A 17,018-nucleotide genomic window follows, 5' to 3' on the forward strand; every position below is an offset into this window, starting at 1 on the left:
TCCAATCTTTCCTGCTGTAGAATTGGCTGTGTGGCTGTGTATTTGAGTCCCTTGTAAACTTGTTTATAACAAGCTCCTTTTTACACAGTGTTTTCATAATCAAGAGCATTTGATGGGACAAGCTTTCACCCTGAACTGTTATGACTGAATAGAAGTCCCATATCAGACAAGCTCATTGGATAATTTAGTTTCTGTCTAGTATAGTGAAGGGTATGGATTGGAAAGTGACTTTAGAGATATTGGAAAATTGGTTTTACATTTAAAAATCTTTTGCAAATACAAAATATTCCTTCCATCATGCAGCAAGTGTTGCATAGTTAAAAGTTCAGGTGTAACCTGAAGCACACTGAGTTTTGTTGTTTTGAGGCAACAGAGCGTTGTCTCTAACATCCTTCACATAACCTCACTTCCTGTGAACTTACCTGTTTTATTGTCATCTCTCTCCTGAAGAGGACCAGTCATCTTTTACCCAGAATCTGCCTGAACAGGGCACAACCCAGGCAACCACTTGTGGGAGCCCAGCAAGGGCAGGTTTGCTAGTGAGGTAACCCTGGACCTTACAAAGTTGACTTTGGCCATCATCCCACTGTGTTAACACTTGAATTCTTCTCCTTTGTTCAGGGATGGGCCTTGCATTCTCTGCTAGCTCATTTTCCAGGTAGAGGTTCTTGGTATTCTTTCCTCTCTTTCTTAACCCTTGATTCATTTCATGGCCCTGTTCCCTTTTGAGGAGATAGGAACTTGACATGGCAGCAAAAGAGGTAGCAAACAGTGAGACTGAAGTCCAGAAGCTGAGTAAATCCTTCTGTCATCTGTTAAGTTTTCAAGGTCTATGCAGCATCCTACCACTGCCCAAAAAGAGTTTTCAAAGTTACACTCCCTAGTAGCAGCAACATTTTTGGCTGCCATTCAGAACATCCTTAATGTTTAAGGAATCTTCTTGTGTACGTGCTATGAGCGCAATAAAACCAAAAAGAATTTTCCTGAATGCTGTTGGATTTGTGCAAGTTTTTCCATATTTTAGACCTATATAGTCCATTAAGAAGTTAGTCAGAAATGGTAAGCTAATAGCTCATGAGATGGGATGTCAGTGAGGTGTTCAGATAAGTAAAGAGAACATCCCAGAACTTACATTTTTCCCCTCATGTTTGATGATTATTCTACTTGACCAAAGATTTTTTCACTATGCCTTGTAAGACTTATATGGCATCAATTTAAGGCCTGTTTTCATACTCTTGTTACTAATAATTAAGAAAGTATAATTTCAGCTACTATAACTAAAGAAAAAAAGCCCCGTGTTTATAAGCCTATAAACAAACTTAGAGAAAAATCAGTGGGTATAAGAGAAACTCTTTCCTGTTTTTCTGGACTACCTCCCTCTGACATGATTTCTGCTTTGTTTCCCTCATTCTCAGATCCTGTTGAGGTATTTTAAACAATCACTAAAGGCTAAACATCTAATTTTCTCAATTAGGTCGTTGTACACGGTTGCATTGCTCCAGCAGCAAAGCAGGCAACTGATTTGTTTTTCTGCTCTTGCTCCCCTCTTTGCACAGCATATGAATTACTTCATCTGTTGTATCAGGCAGTTTTTGTCCAGCCAAATACTCAGGTAAGGAGACAACATTTAGATTTCTCTGTGATCCTGTTCTGAATAAAGGGAAGTTGCCCATTCAATAAAAGAATGAAAGAAGATAAGGGTGACCCAAACATCATTTCTCTTCTTCCTCAACTAATGTTTCTGGTAACTCAGCCTTTCCAAGTCTCAGTTAAACAAAGTTGTAGTCAGGTGTTTAGCAAATGCATTTCTGCTTATCTTCCTGATCCAACAGAATCAGGGAGGTTGTTCTTTGCATTATTTTTGGATAGTCTCTCTGGTTCATTTCCTTAGCTATCATCTCTATGCTTATCCTTCTCCACCCCTTCACTCTCTTTCCTATGGAGAGAAATTCCTTCCTCCTGTTATTTATAATTAGTTGTAAATGGAATTGCTTAGCACATTGAAATCATCCTGTAACACAGCAGGTAGAAGTATCTTTCTTCTTGACCAACTGGGCCTTTTATCTTAGCTGAGCTGAAGAATTAACTTGTTGAGGTGTCAAAGCACATGATTCTTTGTCTTCCAGCCATTGGTTCCTATATGTAAATGAGACTTGAAGTTTTAAGAACTGCAGTTGAATGACTTTTTAACTTTTTGTATTAAAATATTAATATGTGTACTTGGAAAAGATCAAAAAGCATATAAGTTGCTTTTTGCACTCTTCTTCATATTAAGTAGAGTATTTCTTGCTAGAAATTATTAGCTGGTAGTATTTCTGATAGCAAATTGTTTTGAAGAAGAAGTTTATGGACATTTTCTCTGTGTGTGTCTGGCATTGCAAATAGATGATTTGCAGCAGTTAAATCATGTTTTTGCAACTAAAGCATTATACAGATGAGCGCCCTATCAACAATACTCATTCACTTGGTGCCTAGAAGATTCTTTATGCATTTCTAAGTGAATTTCATGCATGACATTTTTTCATCACTGGGGTCAAGGCCTAGCTTCTTACTCTTCATAGAGAACACCATAAACATTTCACTTCTGGGCACACCAGACAACTTAAATAAAAACACTAATTTAAAAAAATAGGTTCTGATTGGCTTGCATTAAAAAAAAACTTTCAATTACTGCATCACTTTCAGTAGAAACAAAATTAAGAGACCCAGCAACTTTTTGGGTCAGCACCATGGAAGATGCATTTGTTTCAGTTAAACAATCTATTATAAGAAATCACAGTATACTTGTGATTCTTTTGGTAGCCTTTTGTGATTTGTTTTTCTTTTGTTTGAAACAGAATCCAAGTTCTAAGGTGGGCTTTTTTTTTGGTTTTGTTTTGTGTGCCAGTGTATCAGGAGTTTGATCACCTTTTGGAGGAGCAGTCCCCCATTGAGTCGTACATTGAGTGGCTGGATTCCATGGTGGACAGATGTGTTGTAAAGGTTGGTAAGGAGTGATGTGCATTATGATCTCTAGTCAGGTAATACATTTTTAGAAAAAGTAAAAATAATAATACTAAAAAAAGGAATTGGTAATGAGCAGGACTAAAGCAGTAGTGGGCAAAATCTCACCAGTTTTCATGGAGAATTGCTCACATTCAGGATTTTGCTTTATTCTGCTCTTGTTTATTTTATTCCAAAAGATGGTCTTGAAAAATAACCAGGGTTGAGGTTTCCAATCAAATCAATATTTCCAGGGATATGGAGAGATGAATTCAGAGTCAGAATCATCCTAGTGGTATAGTGCAAAGAAAAACAAAATGTGGCCTTTTAAGATTTTCATGAAAAGGATATTTAAGCTAGCTAATTAATTTATATACAACCAAATATAAAGATAAAAGTCTACATTACCATTCAGTGAAGGACACATTTATGTTCCTTTTGAGCTGATATGGAATACCAAAGAATTGTATTTTATTTTCATTAAAGTACATGCAGAAACTGGCTAACAAAGCTTTAAAACATATTTTCAAAAGTGATCTAGCATCACCATAATTTAACATAGAGTATGAAAATGTATAACTATTTTAACTTCTGTTACTTCTTTGTATTAGGATGTTCTGTTAGAATTTCAACTCTTCATTCCAGTTATTAGGGCTCTGAATTAAAACAAACCAAAATATGCTGCCTCTCTCTCTGCTGCAAAATAGCCATATAGGAAACAAATAATTCTCCAGATTACTTGAAATACTTTGATTGTTTTGGGGAACTTTTCTTCTAGTCAGTGGAATGCAATTTGAAATTCAGGCCAGAGCTGTTAATTTTAATGAAGAACTTGACATGAATTGTAATAAATTAATTTTAGTAGCTGATTGAGTGAATCTAATATTTTAACTCACATATGGCTATAATAAATACATTTTTGAAAAGTTAATGCCTAAAGTGTGCTTTTTAGAAAGTATTTTTCCTAGTTAAATTTACTGAGTGAATTCACAAAAAAAACCTAGAAAAAGCAAAAAAACTTTATATTCAATATTAAACCTCATTTGAAATGGTAATATAAATTTGCAGTGTAGATCAAAGATTATTGATTATAAATTGCTTCCTTGACTAGGAAGCAAGAAAGGACATGTTAGTAATTAGGTTAAGATGAAGATCAGAGTTTTTTTTTTTACAATCCTTTTATCATGTGTAAGGGGGATCCAGTCTTGAATAATACTTTACTGTTTCCTCTTTCTGAAGGTTGTCCATGGTTATAAGTTGGTTTTCTGTCTAAGGCCGTTTTGCGTTTGGGTTTTTTAATTTGTAGTGTATATTTTAGTATGAAAATGGTGGTAAGTAGTTTTTCTGTAGAAAAAGAGAAGGTGGATATATGCATCATTCAGCTGTATTACTGGTAGGAATAAAAGTTTCTCCATGTCAGACACATATCTCATCTTGCAGGTAGCTGCCAAGAGACAAGGCTCTTTGAAGAAAGTAGCTCAGCAGTTTCTCCTGATGTGGTCCTGTTTTGGCACTCGAGTGATCCGGGACATGACTTTGCACAGTGCACCCAGCTTTGGTACTTGGATTTTGTTGCAATAATTGCATGCCGCAATCAAAAAAATCTATATGCTAGTTTGAAATGTACATTTAAAGTGAAAACATAACCAGTTTTCACATGTCCAGTGCTCTACCAAAAAAGAGGTTGGGGTTTTTGACATTTGGAAATAATGCTTAGACAGATGTTTGTCTGCAAGCCGGAGCCAGGGGAGATGAAAACGTTGCTGCTTCCTCCTGTTTGCTGTTAGGAGCTGCAGGGATCAGTCACAGGGCAGCTGGGGGAGTCCATTACAGGAGCATTCCCTAATGCTCTTCAGTGCAAAGTGAGCCTGCTTACCCAAACCACTCTGGCCACGTGTTGAGCCAAGAGAGATGACTTTGTGCTGAAGTGGATGAAAAGCTCTCCAGTGAAACACTTTGCCAGCTCTCCTCTTAAAGCAGATAGCATTTGAAACTGGTCTTTGCAAAGTGGGTGTGCTTCTACAATGTGGAGAGAGTCTCTTCCATTTCTTAAGAAGTCAGTTACCATGAAAAAATAGATTTTTACTTTTTAAATTAAAAATGTTGCTTTTCCACACTGTTTGAAAGGGGGCTTTGTCCTCAGATACAAAAAGTTCAGATTAAAATCAGTTAAAAGCAAGAATGACTTGACTGGTGTGCCATGAGTGTGAACATTTAGTCACTTGGGACCAGACTTTGCATGAGGGATGCTTTTCACAATTGCACATTTCCTTGAATATATTTCTATAAAGATCAGTAAAGAATTGTTTTATATGGGTATTGCATTGAACAACTGCTAGATTTTCTGCTGGTTGAGCTTTGGTGTCCTTTATACTTTTAGAACCATCTAATAGTATAAATTTGGATCCTGTCAGTGAGATACCAAATGATATTTTAAATATGTTTTATATATTTATAATACATGTAATATTTATTTATATAACATGTTTATATTTTAACCTGACAATACTTTTGCTTCCATTGTAAAAGAGTTTTCTAAACAGGTGTTAATGACATCAGGATAGTGAGTGTCCCGAAGGTGATTACTATTTTCAGCAAAAAACACAAACCTGTTTAGCTGCAATGCTAGTGGAGGCAGGAGGAGCCCTGAAGTTTTGAATATCAAACCCCTATTTTTATCCTATCAGGCAGCAGCCTGGGTTATCCCTACACAAGTGTCATATATTTTATTTAGCCATGGACACAAATTCACAAATTTATAATAATCTACCTTAATGATGCTATTCTTTCACTGCAAAGCCATTTGACATAATGTTTGTGAATTAGAGCTGAGCAATTTACAAAAGAATAACCCCTGAATGTAAAAAGCTCAGAGCTAGATGGCAGAAACTTATCTGCACCTAATTTATACAGTTCTTTCTAACTTTTCAGAATTATTTATCTATTAAGTGAGTTCTATGGAGAGAAAGACTGATTTACTGTTCTAAATATTTACATATAATATACCTTTGCTCTTAACTTAGATGAAAAGTTTTGCATTTTACTGCATTGGGAAGTGTTTCAGTGGAGTGATTTTTAATTTTTTTTTCCACCTTAAACAATATGTAGACTCAGAGTCTCATGGTGTAATTTTTTTAAGTGAAATAATGTGTTAGATGATTGGATCTTTACTATGTACAGGACAGTATATTTTTACCTTTGAAACAGATGATTCCAAAAACTGATTGAAGGAAGTGGTAATACCTGGCAGTGGAGTGACTGGCACAAAGATTTGATCTGCAGAGCTTTTAAGTATGGTGACGTGGGCCGGTTGAAGCAATCTCTGGCAGAAAAAAAAGAGCTGCTCTCTCTCTCCTGCTCCTTCTCTCTTTTTTCTCTTTCTGCCTCCCCGCCTCCCTCTTTCCTGCTTATGCATATCAAAGGCACAGTTGGTGGCAATGTTTGGGTAATACACCCAGTATATAAAGTAACTAATTAGTAATAGAAACTCAATTATTTTCTCCAGATCTGGAAATCTCACTGTTGTTTTGCTACTTACATGTAATTGCTGTATCTCTTAATAGTTGCTGATATGTACTGTGCCTTAGCTGGGCATTGTCATGGTTTCTGTTAACCCCTGAAAATTAGAGCCAAATGCTATTTATTGTTGTAACTACAGTCTCTTGAATGACTTCTTACCTTTTCCTAAAAAAGTGATTGATTTGCTGGCTACAATTGGATCCATTTCTGTACTTAAATATAGACTTGAAGGAACCCAACCGTTTCATGTGAGAAACAGTAGCTTGCAAATACAGAATAAATTATGGTACATTGTGCTGAATAGCCATTCACTGTGAGGCTGAAATGCATGCCCTGATATCAGTTTCACTCTATTGCCTACATTTCATTCGAGTTACTCAAAAATATAAAATTATTGCATTCATTGCACTCAGTACCAAAACCTTGTTTGTCTCGTTTCTTTCACACAAATTCTGGGCTCAAAAACTCTATGCAGAGCTTAAAAATACACAGTGGGAGAAATAATAGGAGAGGAAGAGAGAAATTCAAAAGAGTGACAAGGGCACTGTAGTGTTTTTAAATGCTGTATTCAGTATTGCCAACCCCAAGTCTTCAAAATAAAGCATTAGATCCCCCCAAAAACAAAGACATTTTTTAAAATAGCAGATCTTGTTTGCTTGCTAGCACTAGTGTTTAGAGTTCACATTTCCAAATATTTTTATGGAAATACAAGCAACTTCCCTTTTTTTTTTTTTTTAATAAAGGGTGAGTTTGATGGAAAATAGTAAATACCCTGAGCTTTATACAACTATATGAAGTTTGCCAGCATTTGAGCCTGTTTTTCTTACCTTGAAGTTACTTCTCAGTAGTAACTGCACTAGAGTCAATAGAAACTTCCCACTGAAAAACTGTAAAGTAAAGAGAAGAGTGAACATTGTGTGGAGATTTTTGAAAATCTGGGCTTCAACTGGGGAAATCCTAGGTCAGTAACAGGGTGCTCATGTCTGCAGTCTTCACTGCATTGCTAAATTGAATAGGATATCATTCAACAAGACTTTGAGCCCAAAGGATTTTAAAAACAAGTTCTCCACAGTAGTTAAGTGAACATCCCCACTTTTTAACCCTTGAAAGTCTGTGGAAACCTCTTACCATTTTAATCTGCTTAGTCACATTAGACAAAAAAAGAACTGGATGCTTCAGGTTCACCAGCAACCAGAGATTTCCTCCCCATAGCAAAGGTGCTGCAGTCAGGTGTGTCCTGTCTCTGTGCTGCCTTGCCCAAGAGCACAGGGACACATCTTCTCCTCCCGTGTGTGTGCCCAGCTCATATCAGTGACAACAAAACCATGCAGGCGTGGAGAGAGAAAATGGAACACAGAGACCATCGGGGTCACAACGAAAAAGAATGTTCTCAGAGTCACTCTGAAAGCTGGACTGCCATCTAGAATTGAATAAGAGTATTGGGTCTTTCAAACACCTTCTGCCCTACAGCAGCACGTTTGAATACAGTAGCTGGAGTAGTTGGAGTAGGGGTAGTTGTGCTTCATTGTGATAAAAGCTAATATCTCAAGATAAACCTAACTTTCCTGTGAATAAACCAATCATTATGAAATTCAATTGAATTTGAAACCTGTTTAATCCTTTCCCCATGAAAGTATTTTTCCTCAAATGCAATAATGGAATTTCCAAAGGAATACCTCCAACATGAGGTATTTGGGGTTTTTTTTTGTCTGGCAATATTTGATCTCTATTTCTATCTCAGATGATGACTTTTCTCTTATTTAAGCTCGCTGCTGGATGAGCTGTTATTTTAACTTCTCTGTACTTTACTTGTCAGAGTTACTTAGTGACCTAAATCAACATGTGTTAAATACTCTGTGCAAGTCTAAGTGAACAAAAGAGCTTTAAAAAACCAAGTGCATTGTATAATAAAGTCTTGTCTGGAACTATTACAGGTACTTAATGTGATGGAGTCTATTGCAGAAATTGAACAAACTCCACCTTATTGTCTGTGTCCCCCTGCAGATGGTGTTAGTCCTTTCAGGAGGGCACAGCACAATGTCTCAGCTTTGATGTTTTGCTTCTCTTACTTTCCCCCCCCCCTAAATGTATCTGTGGTCTCTTCTTATACAACTTTTTTTTCTTGTGATTTTTGATCTAGGGCAAATATTTATTCATCATGTCTGATATGTTGCTTTATAAATTATGGGAAGCAACTCACTTCCTTTCTGTGCAGGTAGTTCAGAAAATGCATACTAGGATGTGTCACAAAGGCAGCCAGTTTGAGGTTCTACTTCTGACAGAAAATTATACATCCTTCAGACAGTAGGAAACAATTCTTCTGTAGTGCAATTGCAAAAAAATTCAGTGCTAATGTAGGACAAGAAGAATCCTTCAAGTGGCATCTCTCAGCTAGGTAGTCTTATAAACCACAACTGGTTGTAGAAGCCAGTATAAATCTAGGAATGAGCAGTTTGCTACTCACTGGTTTTACTTTGACCTCTCTTACCTTGAGTAAGAGAGATATTTCAGTACATGGAGGCAGTCTTATTCAGGGCTGTTTGTGTTGAGTACCGTAATAATTGGTTTAATGAGTGTATTGAGACAGTCAATGGCTTTTTTTTGTTTGTTCACTTTATTACCAGGGTCTTTTCACCTTATTCACTTGATGTTCGATGACTATGTATTGTACCTGCTAGAATCACTCCATTGTCAGGAGAAAGCTAATGAGCTAATGAGGGCAATGAAGGGAGAAGGAAGCACAGGTGAGTATGTTCTTTTATTCATTATATGTGGTTTCTCTACTTTTTATGTTAGGACATATCTTTATCCTTATCCAACCTCCTGAGGCTTATCCAGGAGCAAACCACTTCTATCATGATGTGAAATAAATTATTTGGGAGGCATCCCTGGTTAATACATTCTGAAAGAGAACTGCTTGCTTTACAGTGTCACTCTGGATGTCTGAAACCCCATTCCTAAGCACTCACTTGGTGTTTCAGTAAGAAATTTTTGTACTGAATATTTTATCTCAGTTAATCTTTCTAAGCCACCACTGAATTTCAATGGACTCAGTAAGTTCAGTGCTATGAGTGGATTTGTACCAGTCTAAATAAGAGGAAGAGAGAACAGGAGTGAGAAAAGACAAATGGTAAAGCTGTTGGTTCTGGTACACTTCCATTTTGAGTGCCTGTACAGAAGGAGAGTCTAAGTCCTGCTCCAGTCCACGCTGCCTTGCCAGAACAGCAGCAAGCAGAGATTGCTTTCAGTTTTTTCTGCTCTGGGCAACCCCTTGTAAGAGAGGTCCTCAGTGATCTTCCTTACTTCCATCTCCCATTATTTTTGGCACATTAAGCCTCTCTGTCACCTCTGAAAGTTTCATTCTCCATTTTAGCTGTGGCTTAATTTATTACCCTGTAGATTTATGGGAAGAAAAGCATTTAAGTGATTATCTTCTGTATGGTGCAAGACTTGAATTTAAATCATTGCCCTGCCATAACCTCTTGGAGTTTTGACGAACAAGTTGCTTATTCTTGCATATTTTCCACATACCTTTAGCAGCTAAAACTGTCCAGAATATCCTCCTTTTTTAGTCAACAAAGAAAGAAAATCATGGCCCAAAGCCACAGGAATGCTCAGGAGACTCCTGTTTCTTTCCAATGTCTCTAGAAGGTGTAGGAAGGCCTAACTCAGACTAGACTCCTAATTTTAGATATGTAATAGTACATTGTAGGAGTATAACACTTAAGCTGTCCATGCAGCAGTTTCCTGCCTATGCAACAAGAACAATTGCTCTTTCCTTTAAGAGGTCTTCTGAAGGTATAATGAAGGTTGTAATGGTGAATATTATAGAAGTACTTCTTTCAAACGTTTGTGGTTCCTACTCTGTAATTCTTGAAATACATACTATAGTACCTACCTGCTTGCATTATTTTTTCCTTAAGTTTCTCAGTGTTTCTTGATTCTACCTTTAGCTATGTTTGATGGGTTTTCTCTCATTCTGCAGCAGAAATACGAGAAGAAATTATTCTGAGTGAACCAGCTGCTCCAACTCCCTCCCCAGTGCCATTCTCCCCAGCTAAATCTGCCACCTCTGTGGAAGTGCCCTCTGCCCCATCACCCATCAACAACCAATCCCCAGAGTATGGTGGCATAACAGCTACTACAGGTAGGTTGGCTTCTGGCTGATAAATCTGCTTGAAAGTGTGCTTGGTCTCCTAAAATTGAGCCTCAGAACATGATGTATTGGTTTGCAAGATATGAGATGCCTTCCCAAGCCAGAAATCTGTTCTCACTGTATCCACACATGATGTGCAGTCTACCAGGAAAAAGATCTAATGCTTGGATGTTTTATATGCCTAAAGGAATCATGCCAGATATTTCAAGTTTAGTGAGGTTTGCAAAATCCCAAATCACTAGTGGTTCTCCAATTCCTAGCTGGTAAAGTGACAGATGGGTATCTTTCAACATATTAAACATCCAAATATTAAATTTGGATTAAATATTAAATAATATAAAATATTATATTTACATAGCTGTGCAAGTTTCTCTTAGGAATCTTTTACACATTGTTAATAACTTTCATCAATCGATGTTAGAGATTAGGAATTACATGTCTGAAGCCTGTTTTCAGTGTTATACTCTATTATGGCAGCTGATAAGATTGTTGTATTCTGGTGGGCCCACAAATTAAAAAAATCTGCACTTAAGGGACAGCTTAAACTTGTGGGTAGGATTGACAGAAAACAATAAGCATAAAACTAGCTCCTTGTTTGGGCTGCATAAATGGCCAACATCCTCTGTGCTCTAGAGCAAAACTCGTTACCTCTTGGATGTGGGCAGGACAGTTTGTCTGAATGATCGAAAGACAGTGGAATTTTGATTCCTACTTTAAAGTGTAGCAAAGGAAATTGCTACATTTTAAAGTAGGAGTGCTGAAGATGTATTATACACACTCTTAATTCATGGAAAGAAAGGCAGAAATGTGAGTGACTTTCAGAAGGCATTTCAGGCAGTGAAATTCCAGCTTTGCTGCTCCTCGCTGAATAGGATGTACAGTCAGAATGTGGAAACTATCACTTTTGTGATGTACTAGAAAAGTTACAAAATCTTCTTGAAAGAATGTCATAAAGTGATGATTTACCACACAAGAGTATTTGGCAGTGGCTAAAGAAGTAATAAATCTCTCTGAAAAATGTTTCTCATGTTTTCAAAGGCGCCACAGGGAAGCACAAGGCATGTTGTGCTGGAAAGAGATTTAAAAATATTTGTCCCTGCATCACAACTTAAAATTTTTCACTGCTGGAGGCAATACAATAGTTAGGAGGGAAACAGGAAGTCATTATCCCTCAGGACAGTTAGACAAGAGACAGATGATCATCCCTAGACAGGGTAGGTGATCACACGGTTTCAGTCCAGGTGACAGTGGAGGTGTCTTTGACCCTTGCTGAAGCATTGATGTTGTGTGGAAATTGACCTGTAGGCATTATGGGATGGTTGTGATGCCAGAACAAAACTTAGTATGATGCAGGACTGTATGCAGAAAGAAAGGACTGAAAAGATGGAAGTGTGTGTTCTCTAGGGCCACTGACTGGAATGGAGATCTGAGCGACTTGTATTTGGGTTGCAGATACTGTAACTCCATGTGACTGTCATATAACAGTTAACCAAAAGCCATTTGCCCTTGTCCTGCCACTACAGGTCCTTGTAAAAAATCTCTTTTCATCTTTCCCTTCAGATACTGAAAGACCACAATTGTTCCCATAGTAGTACTTTTGAGGCAAGAAAGATATTTCTGATTATTTTAGTTGGTTTTTTCCTCAGCTTTTCATTTTTAGGTTGTTTTAAAAGCTTTAGTTTGAATTTTACTCTTATGGTCTGGTGCAGTCTCACTTTTGAGAGTGTGAAAATTTTGTCTTCCACAAACCAAATTTGTCAATTCAAGTAAAGCTCTGGTTAACATTAAATATGAATATGTGGGTATTTGTTTTTTCTTAATTAGTAACACCTCTATTTGCTATGTTCATCATTATATGGACTAGTTTTAGTTTGCTTTTTAGTTTGCTAAACTGTGGAATGCAGTGTTTATTCACATAAAGCAACACAAAATAACAACTGTGTCTCAGCTAAAGGAAATTGCTACACTTTAAAGTAGGAGTGCTAAAGATGTATTATACACACTCAAAATACTTCACATACAGATCTGTGGCATTATATAGAATATTTTGAAACAGGAACCTCTGTTCTGGAAATACCACACTATTGATTTTCTTATGTGTCTTTATGAGGTAAATGTAAAATTCTACAAATGCTTTGCAGATCTTGAGAACTAGTTCCATTGGTTACCATTAGCTGTCAGTTCCCCAATTTAGGGCATCATTAACTCTTTTTTGCTTGTGACATTAGCAATAAAAGTTAACTATTAAACTTGTATTTTAACCTTTTTGCTTCAGTCAGTGGTCAGTACAAAACCAGCAAATTAAACTGTTGCAGTGACATGATATGTATCAGCCTGTGGTATCTGTCTTGGCACAAGTAACATTTTATTTAAAACTTTTTGTTAGGTAACTAGACAGTTAAAAAGCTAATTAGCCTCCATCCTTTCTAAACTACAAAGGCTAGATTAATGATTGATCAAACTGCAACAATATTGTAGTAAAAGTGATAGCTATATGGCTGACTATGCCATTCTCTCTTAAAGCCCCTCTTTCAGCTCTGATTACTGATTTGCCAATGCAATCATTTTTAGACAGGCCAGAATGAACTCCAAGTTGTTAGTTCTTAATATCTTAGTAAACTATAGAGTGTGCTGTTCAGTTTTAAGAAATCTATGCATGAAATAAGTAGTCAGGTCAGCAATGGTCATTAAAAGTCACTGTTCTTCCAAGTCTGGGCTTATTAAAGTTCTGGGAATACTAGCACAGGTCTATCCCCTCTCATATTTGTGTGTATGAGTGCAACAGATTTTTGGTTCTTTTCCTAAAGCTTCATCTCCTGGACTCATATGAGTATTTGAGAACATCAGCTCTCGCTCAACAATCAGAATTCAGTTCTCATAGCTGCAGAGTGCAAAACTCAAAGGTTTCAGTTTCAAAAGGCAATACTTCCCTTCAAATATAAGGGCTTCTTTTTTTTCTAAAGCTTTATATGTGAAGTGATCTGTTTGTTTTGTGGGGACAGATTGGGGGTTTGACTGGATTTCTGACTGCTTGAAGTTGGCAGTACTGCTGATTGTCACACATAATGCACAGTGCTGGGAGTGTCTCGCTGTGTCTTGCTGGTTGTTTGCTCCAGCATAAAGCAGATATAAAGTGCAGCATTGTGAAGCATCTTCTGTGTTTTCTCTGCACTGGTGTATGTGATGGCATCAATGACAACAGGACTTTTGTAGGACTAATAGCAGTTCCATTTATATTTGGCTCCCCTACAGATCAGATGGCCTCTTGGTTAGTATCCTCAAAATCACTTTTTTTTTTTTTTTAAAGAAAAGAAAAAAGAGTGATAATAAATTAATTTTCCTATTTTAATCAAACCCTGCATGTTCAGAACACAAAGCAGAGCAAATTGTTGCTCAATCACTATTGTTTTTGCTTATTTCAAAAAAGCAGTTCAGTTGGGTTCAGTCATATCTAAAAGAGACTTCATTTCTTGGAGTTCAATTCTGCAACCAGCTGAGGAAATTAAAAATAAAGGACAGAGACCTAGGCAGGCATTAGAAAGCTAACTGTGGAAACCTTTCACACTTAACTCGTTCCTCCTTTTCCACCCACCACAACATTGGCAGTACCCTGGGTGACCTCATACATACTTACACACAGTCTGCAGACCTGTTGCCATCTTCCATCCTTCCTCCCTGTATTTGTAATTAGGTCACTGAAAATAGTAGCATCCCTTCTACAAAGACAAAGAGAAGTGAGGTAAATGTGGGTTCCCCAGAACATTCTGAGAAAATTATTTGCACTGCTTTCTGTCATTCTCTAAATCAAGAGTAAAACCCCACATACTTTTGTTTCTAAGCCAAAAAAAGAGAATATTCCCTTGAGCAGCTATGTGAGGTACTATCCTGTTGTACCTCACACATTTCTTGGTTAGGAGAATTAAACAAAGATATTTACAGCTCTCCCAGTGCAAGACCTACTTTCTACATTTATTTCTGTGACATCTGGGCAAGCACAAAGCTTGTTACTCTCCAACCATTTATTTTAAAGTTGAACTGAGATGGCTGACAGTTAGATTTGAATACCAGGAGTGGCATGTCTCATCCAAGGAATTTGACTTCCCACAGGGAGCACATGAAACAACTTGCTGTCCTCGACTCACTCATTTTCATCAGACTATGATAAGATCCCCACTATTTTTCCTAACATTTTTGAAAAAAGAAAAGGAGATTATCACAATGTCTGAGGCCAGTCGAGTCACTATATTTGATAAAATGCAAAGGGTCTTTTGGTTCTTTTATTACTGCTTCTTATTAGAGGTAGGAAGGTCATGTCATTTTTGGATTAATGGCCAATTTTTTCTTGGAAAAAATAAAACCAGGTCAAAGTAAAACCTTTGTTTTATAGTGAAGTGAAAAAGTAGGAAAAAAACTGCAAGCAATAATGTTGCCTAAAAATAAGCATTTGGGGTTTTTCACCCTCTTATTGTCCTTTCTTTTCTCTTTGTTTTAGCCTTTTGCATTTAGGCCTGTTTTGAAAGAGAGTTGCAGATATTCTTTTGGAAGATAACACTGGGAAAATTTGTTGACCTTTTGAAATTGAAATGTTTCATTAATATATTCTGTAGACAAGTTGTTGATATTTTCAAAACTCTTTTGTTTTCAAATGAAGCTCTTTGGTAACTGCAAAAGTACATCTGGTCCCTTCTACCTAAACTGTATTTTTTAGTAAAGGCAGGCTTCCTTAAACATTTTCCCAACTCAAGGAATCATGAATGTTTACTTGTCCACGGCAACAGGAGCTAGTGTTTCTTTCTGGGGTCTTGGGAAGCTCAGTGGTCCTCTGCAGTGAGAGGAGATGAAGACAGAAAATTCAAGAGTCAGTGGCAGAAAATGCAGGCATGTGACCACAGACCTATCACAAATACTTTGGCCATAACACATGCAAGGATTTGTATTGTAAAAGCACCAAATCACACTCTGCTGAAGTATTTCAAGTTGGACTTACCTTGCAAAGCTCAGAATGCCTTCTTTCATTTGCAGAATTAAGCATTTCCCACCAGAAAAAAAAAAAAAATTGCCTGATTTTGCCAAATAAAATCACACACACCTGAAGAAAATGATGCAAACTTGAAATAGGCTTTTTGTTTCCCAAAGCCATGGAGTGGACACAGGCCTGGGAGTACAATCACTTCCCCCTCTGAATTAAGTCCTTTCATGCTACAGGAAGTCCTAGAATCCATACTGAAAAAACTGAGTCACCTCCTGCAATTCCTTTTAGCTGAAGAAAAAGAGTCAAGAGTGCCCAGAGACCCCCAAACCAGTGTTCTCATTGGGTTAAATTCAGTGTCCTGGTCCTCATTTGCAGGGTAATCTCAGCCAGAATGGTCATGACCTCCAGCAAGAGCTATGTTATACTGGAACAATGGATCTGTCAGCCTCCTGAGTGAAAGGGGTGTGTGCAAAGGACAAAGGTTTCTCAGCAGCTGGCTCATGAAACTGGAGTTCCTGCCTGGAAGGGATCAGGATGATTAAAAAACTCAGCACCTTCTAAGCAAACTTCATTGTTCTGATTGTACTTCCTACCTCAGTCCAGGCCTCGGAGCTGAGCAGGCCAGCAGCTCTCTCTATGCGAGAGAGACCCCAGGGTTTGGTGCATCATGCCTAAGAAATCTTAGCTCTGATGTTCTTCCATTTCTAAGTCCTGTCCCAGGGTTTTGGTTTTTTTCTGCAAAACTATTCCAACACCACATTGGAAGTCCACAGTGTCAGCTGTTCCAGAATGTTTCATTCTTCTGGGTCTTTTCATGCTCCAAATGATCTGTATGTGCTGATATTTATGCCTCAGATATGACTGGCCACAAGTTCGCTTTGGTCAGTACACTTTCCATGATCATTGCCTGTTCCTTTGTTTTCCTATAATTGTCTCAAGGCATGACACCTCTGCGGATGAAAGCCCTTGTTGACTGTGTTCCTCTGGCTCCTCTCTGTCTGCAGGGGCTATGCAATCCTACACATGGTCACTCACTTACACTGTGACAACAGCTGCTGGGTCACCTGCAGAGAATTCCCAACAGCTGCCCTGCATGAGGAGCCCACACGTACCTTCATCGTCCGTCACACACCGGATACCTGTTTATCCCCATCGAGAAGAACATGGGTAAGGCACTTCCCAGTGTCTTGGGTTTTCTAATGTGTTTTTGGTGGGATTTGGATGAAATTCTGCTTGGGTGTTTTTTTTTTGATGTATAGTAAAAGCCATTTCTTGCTGTAGTTAAGTATGTATAGCAAAGATGCTGGTATCATAATTCTTTGGCTGTTGTTGCTATTCTATAATTATATTATGTCTTAGTTTTATCATCTCATTTAATTCTATTCAAAA

General features: G+C 37.6%; 1 protein-coding gene across 2 annotated transcripts in view; it reads left to right on the plus strand.

Moving 5' to 3' along the window:
* Positions 1 to 17,018, plus strand: part of RFX4 (regulatory factor X4) — an 85,836-nt gene that overhangs the window by 57,254 nt on the left and 11,564 nt on the right. The window contains exons 12-16 of one of the 2 annotated variants that reach the window (XM_021535952.2): positions 2,888 to 2,982; positions 4,423 to 4,540; positions 9,126 to 9,245; positions 10,487 to 10,648; positions 16,634 to 16,796. In XM_021535952.2, the coding sequence (XP_021391627.1) occupies positions 2,888 to 2,982; positions 4,423 to 4,540; positions 9,126 to 9,245; positions 10,487 to 10,648; positions 16,634 to 16,796 (658 nt within the window). The remainder of the gene's footprint in view (positions 1 to 2,887; positions 2,983 to 4,422; positions 4,541 to 9,125; positions 9,246 to 10,486; positions 10,649 to 16,633; positions 16,797 to 17,018) is intronic. The other variant, XM_021535963.2, reaches the window with a different exon arrangement.

This window comes from Lonchura striata, chromosome 5 (assembly GCF_046129695.1).
Source record: "Lonchura striata isolate bLonStr1 chromosome 5, bLonStr1.mat, whole genome shotgun sequence".
Lineage (NCBI taxonomy): Eukaryota > Metazoa > Chordata > Aves > Passeriformes > Estrildidae > Lonchura > Lonchura striata.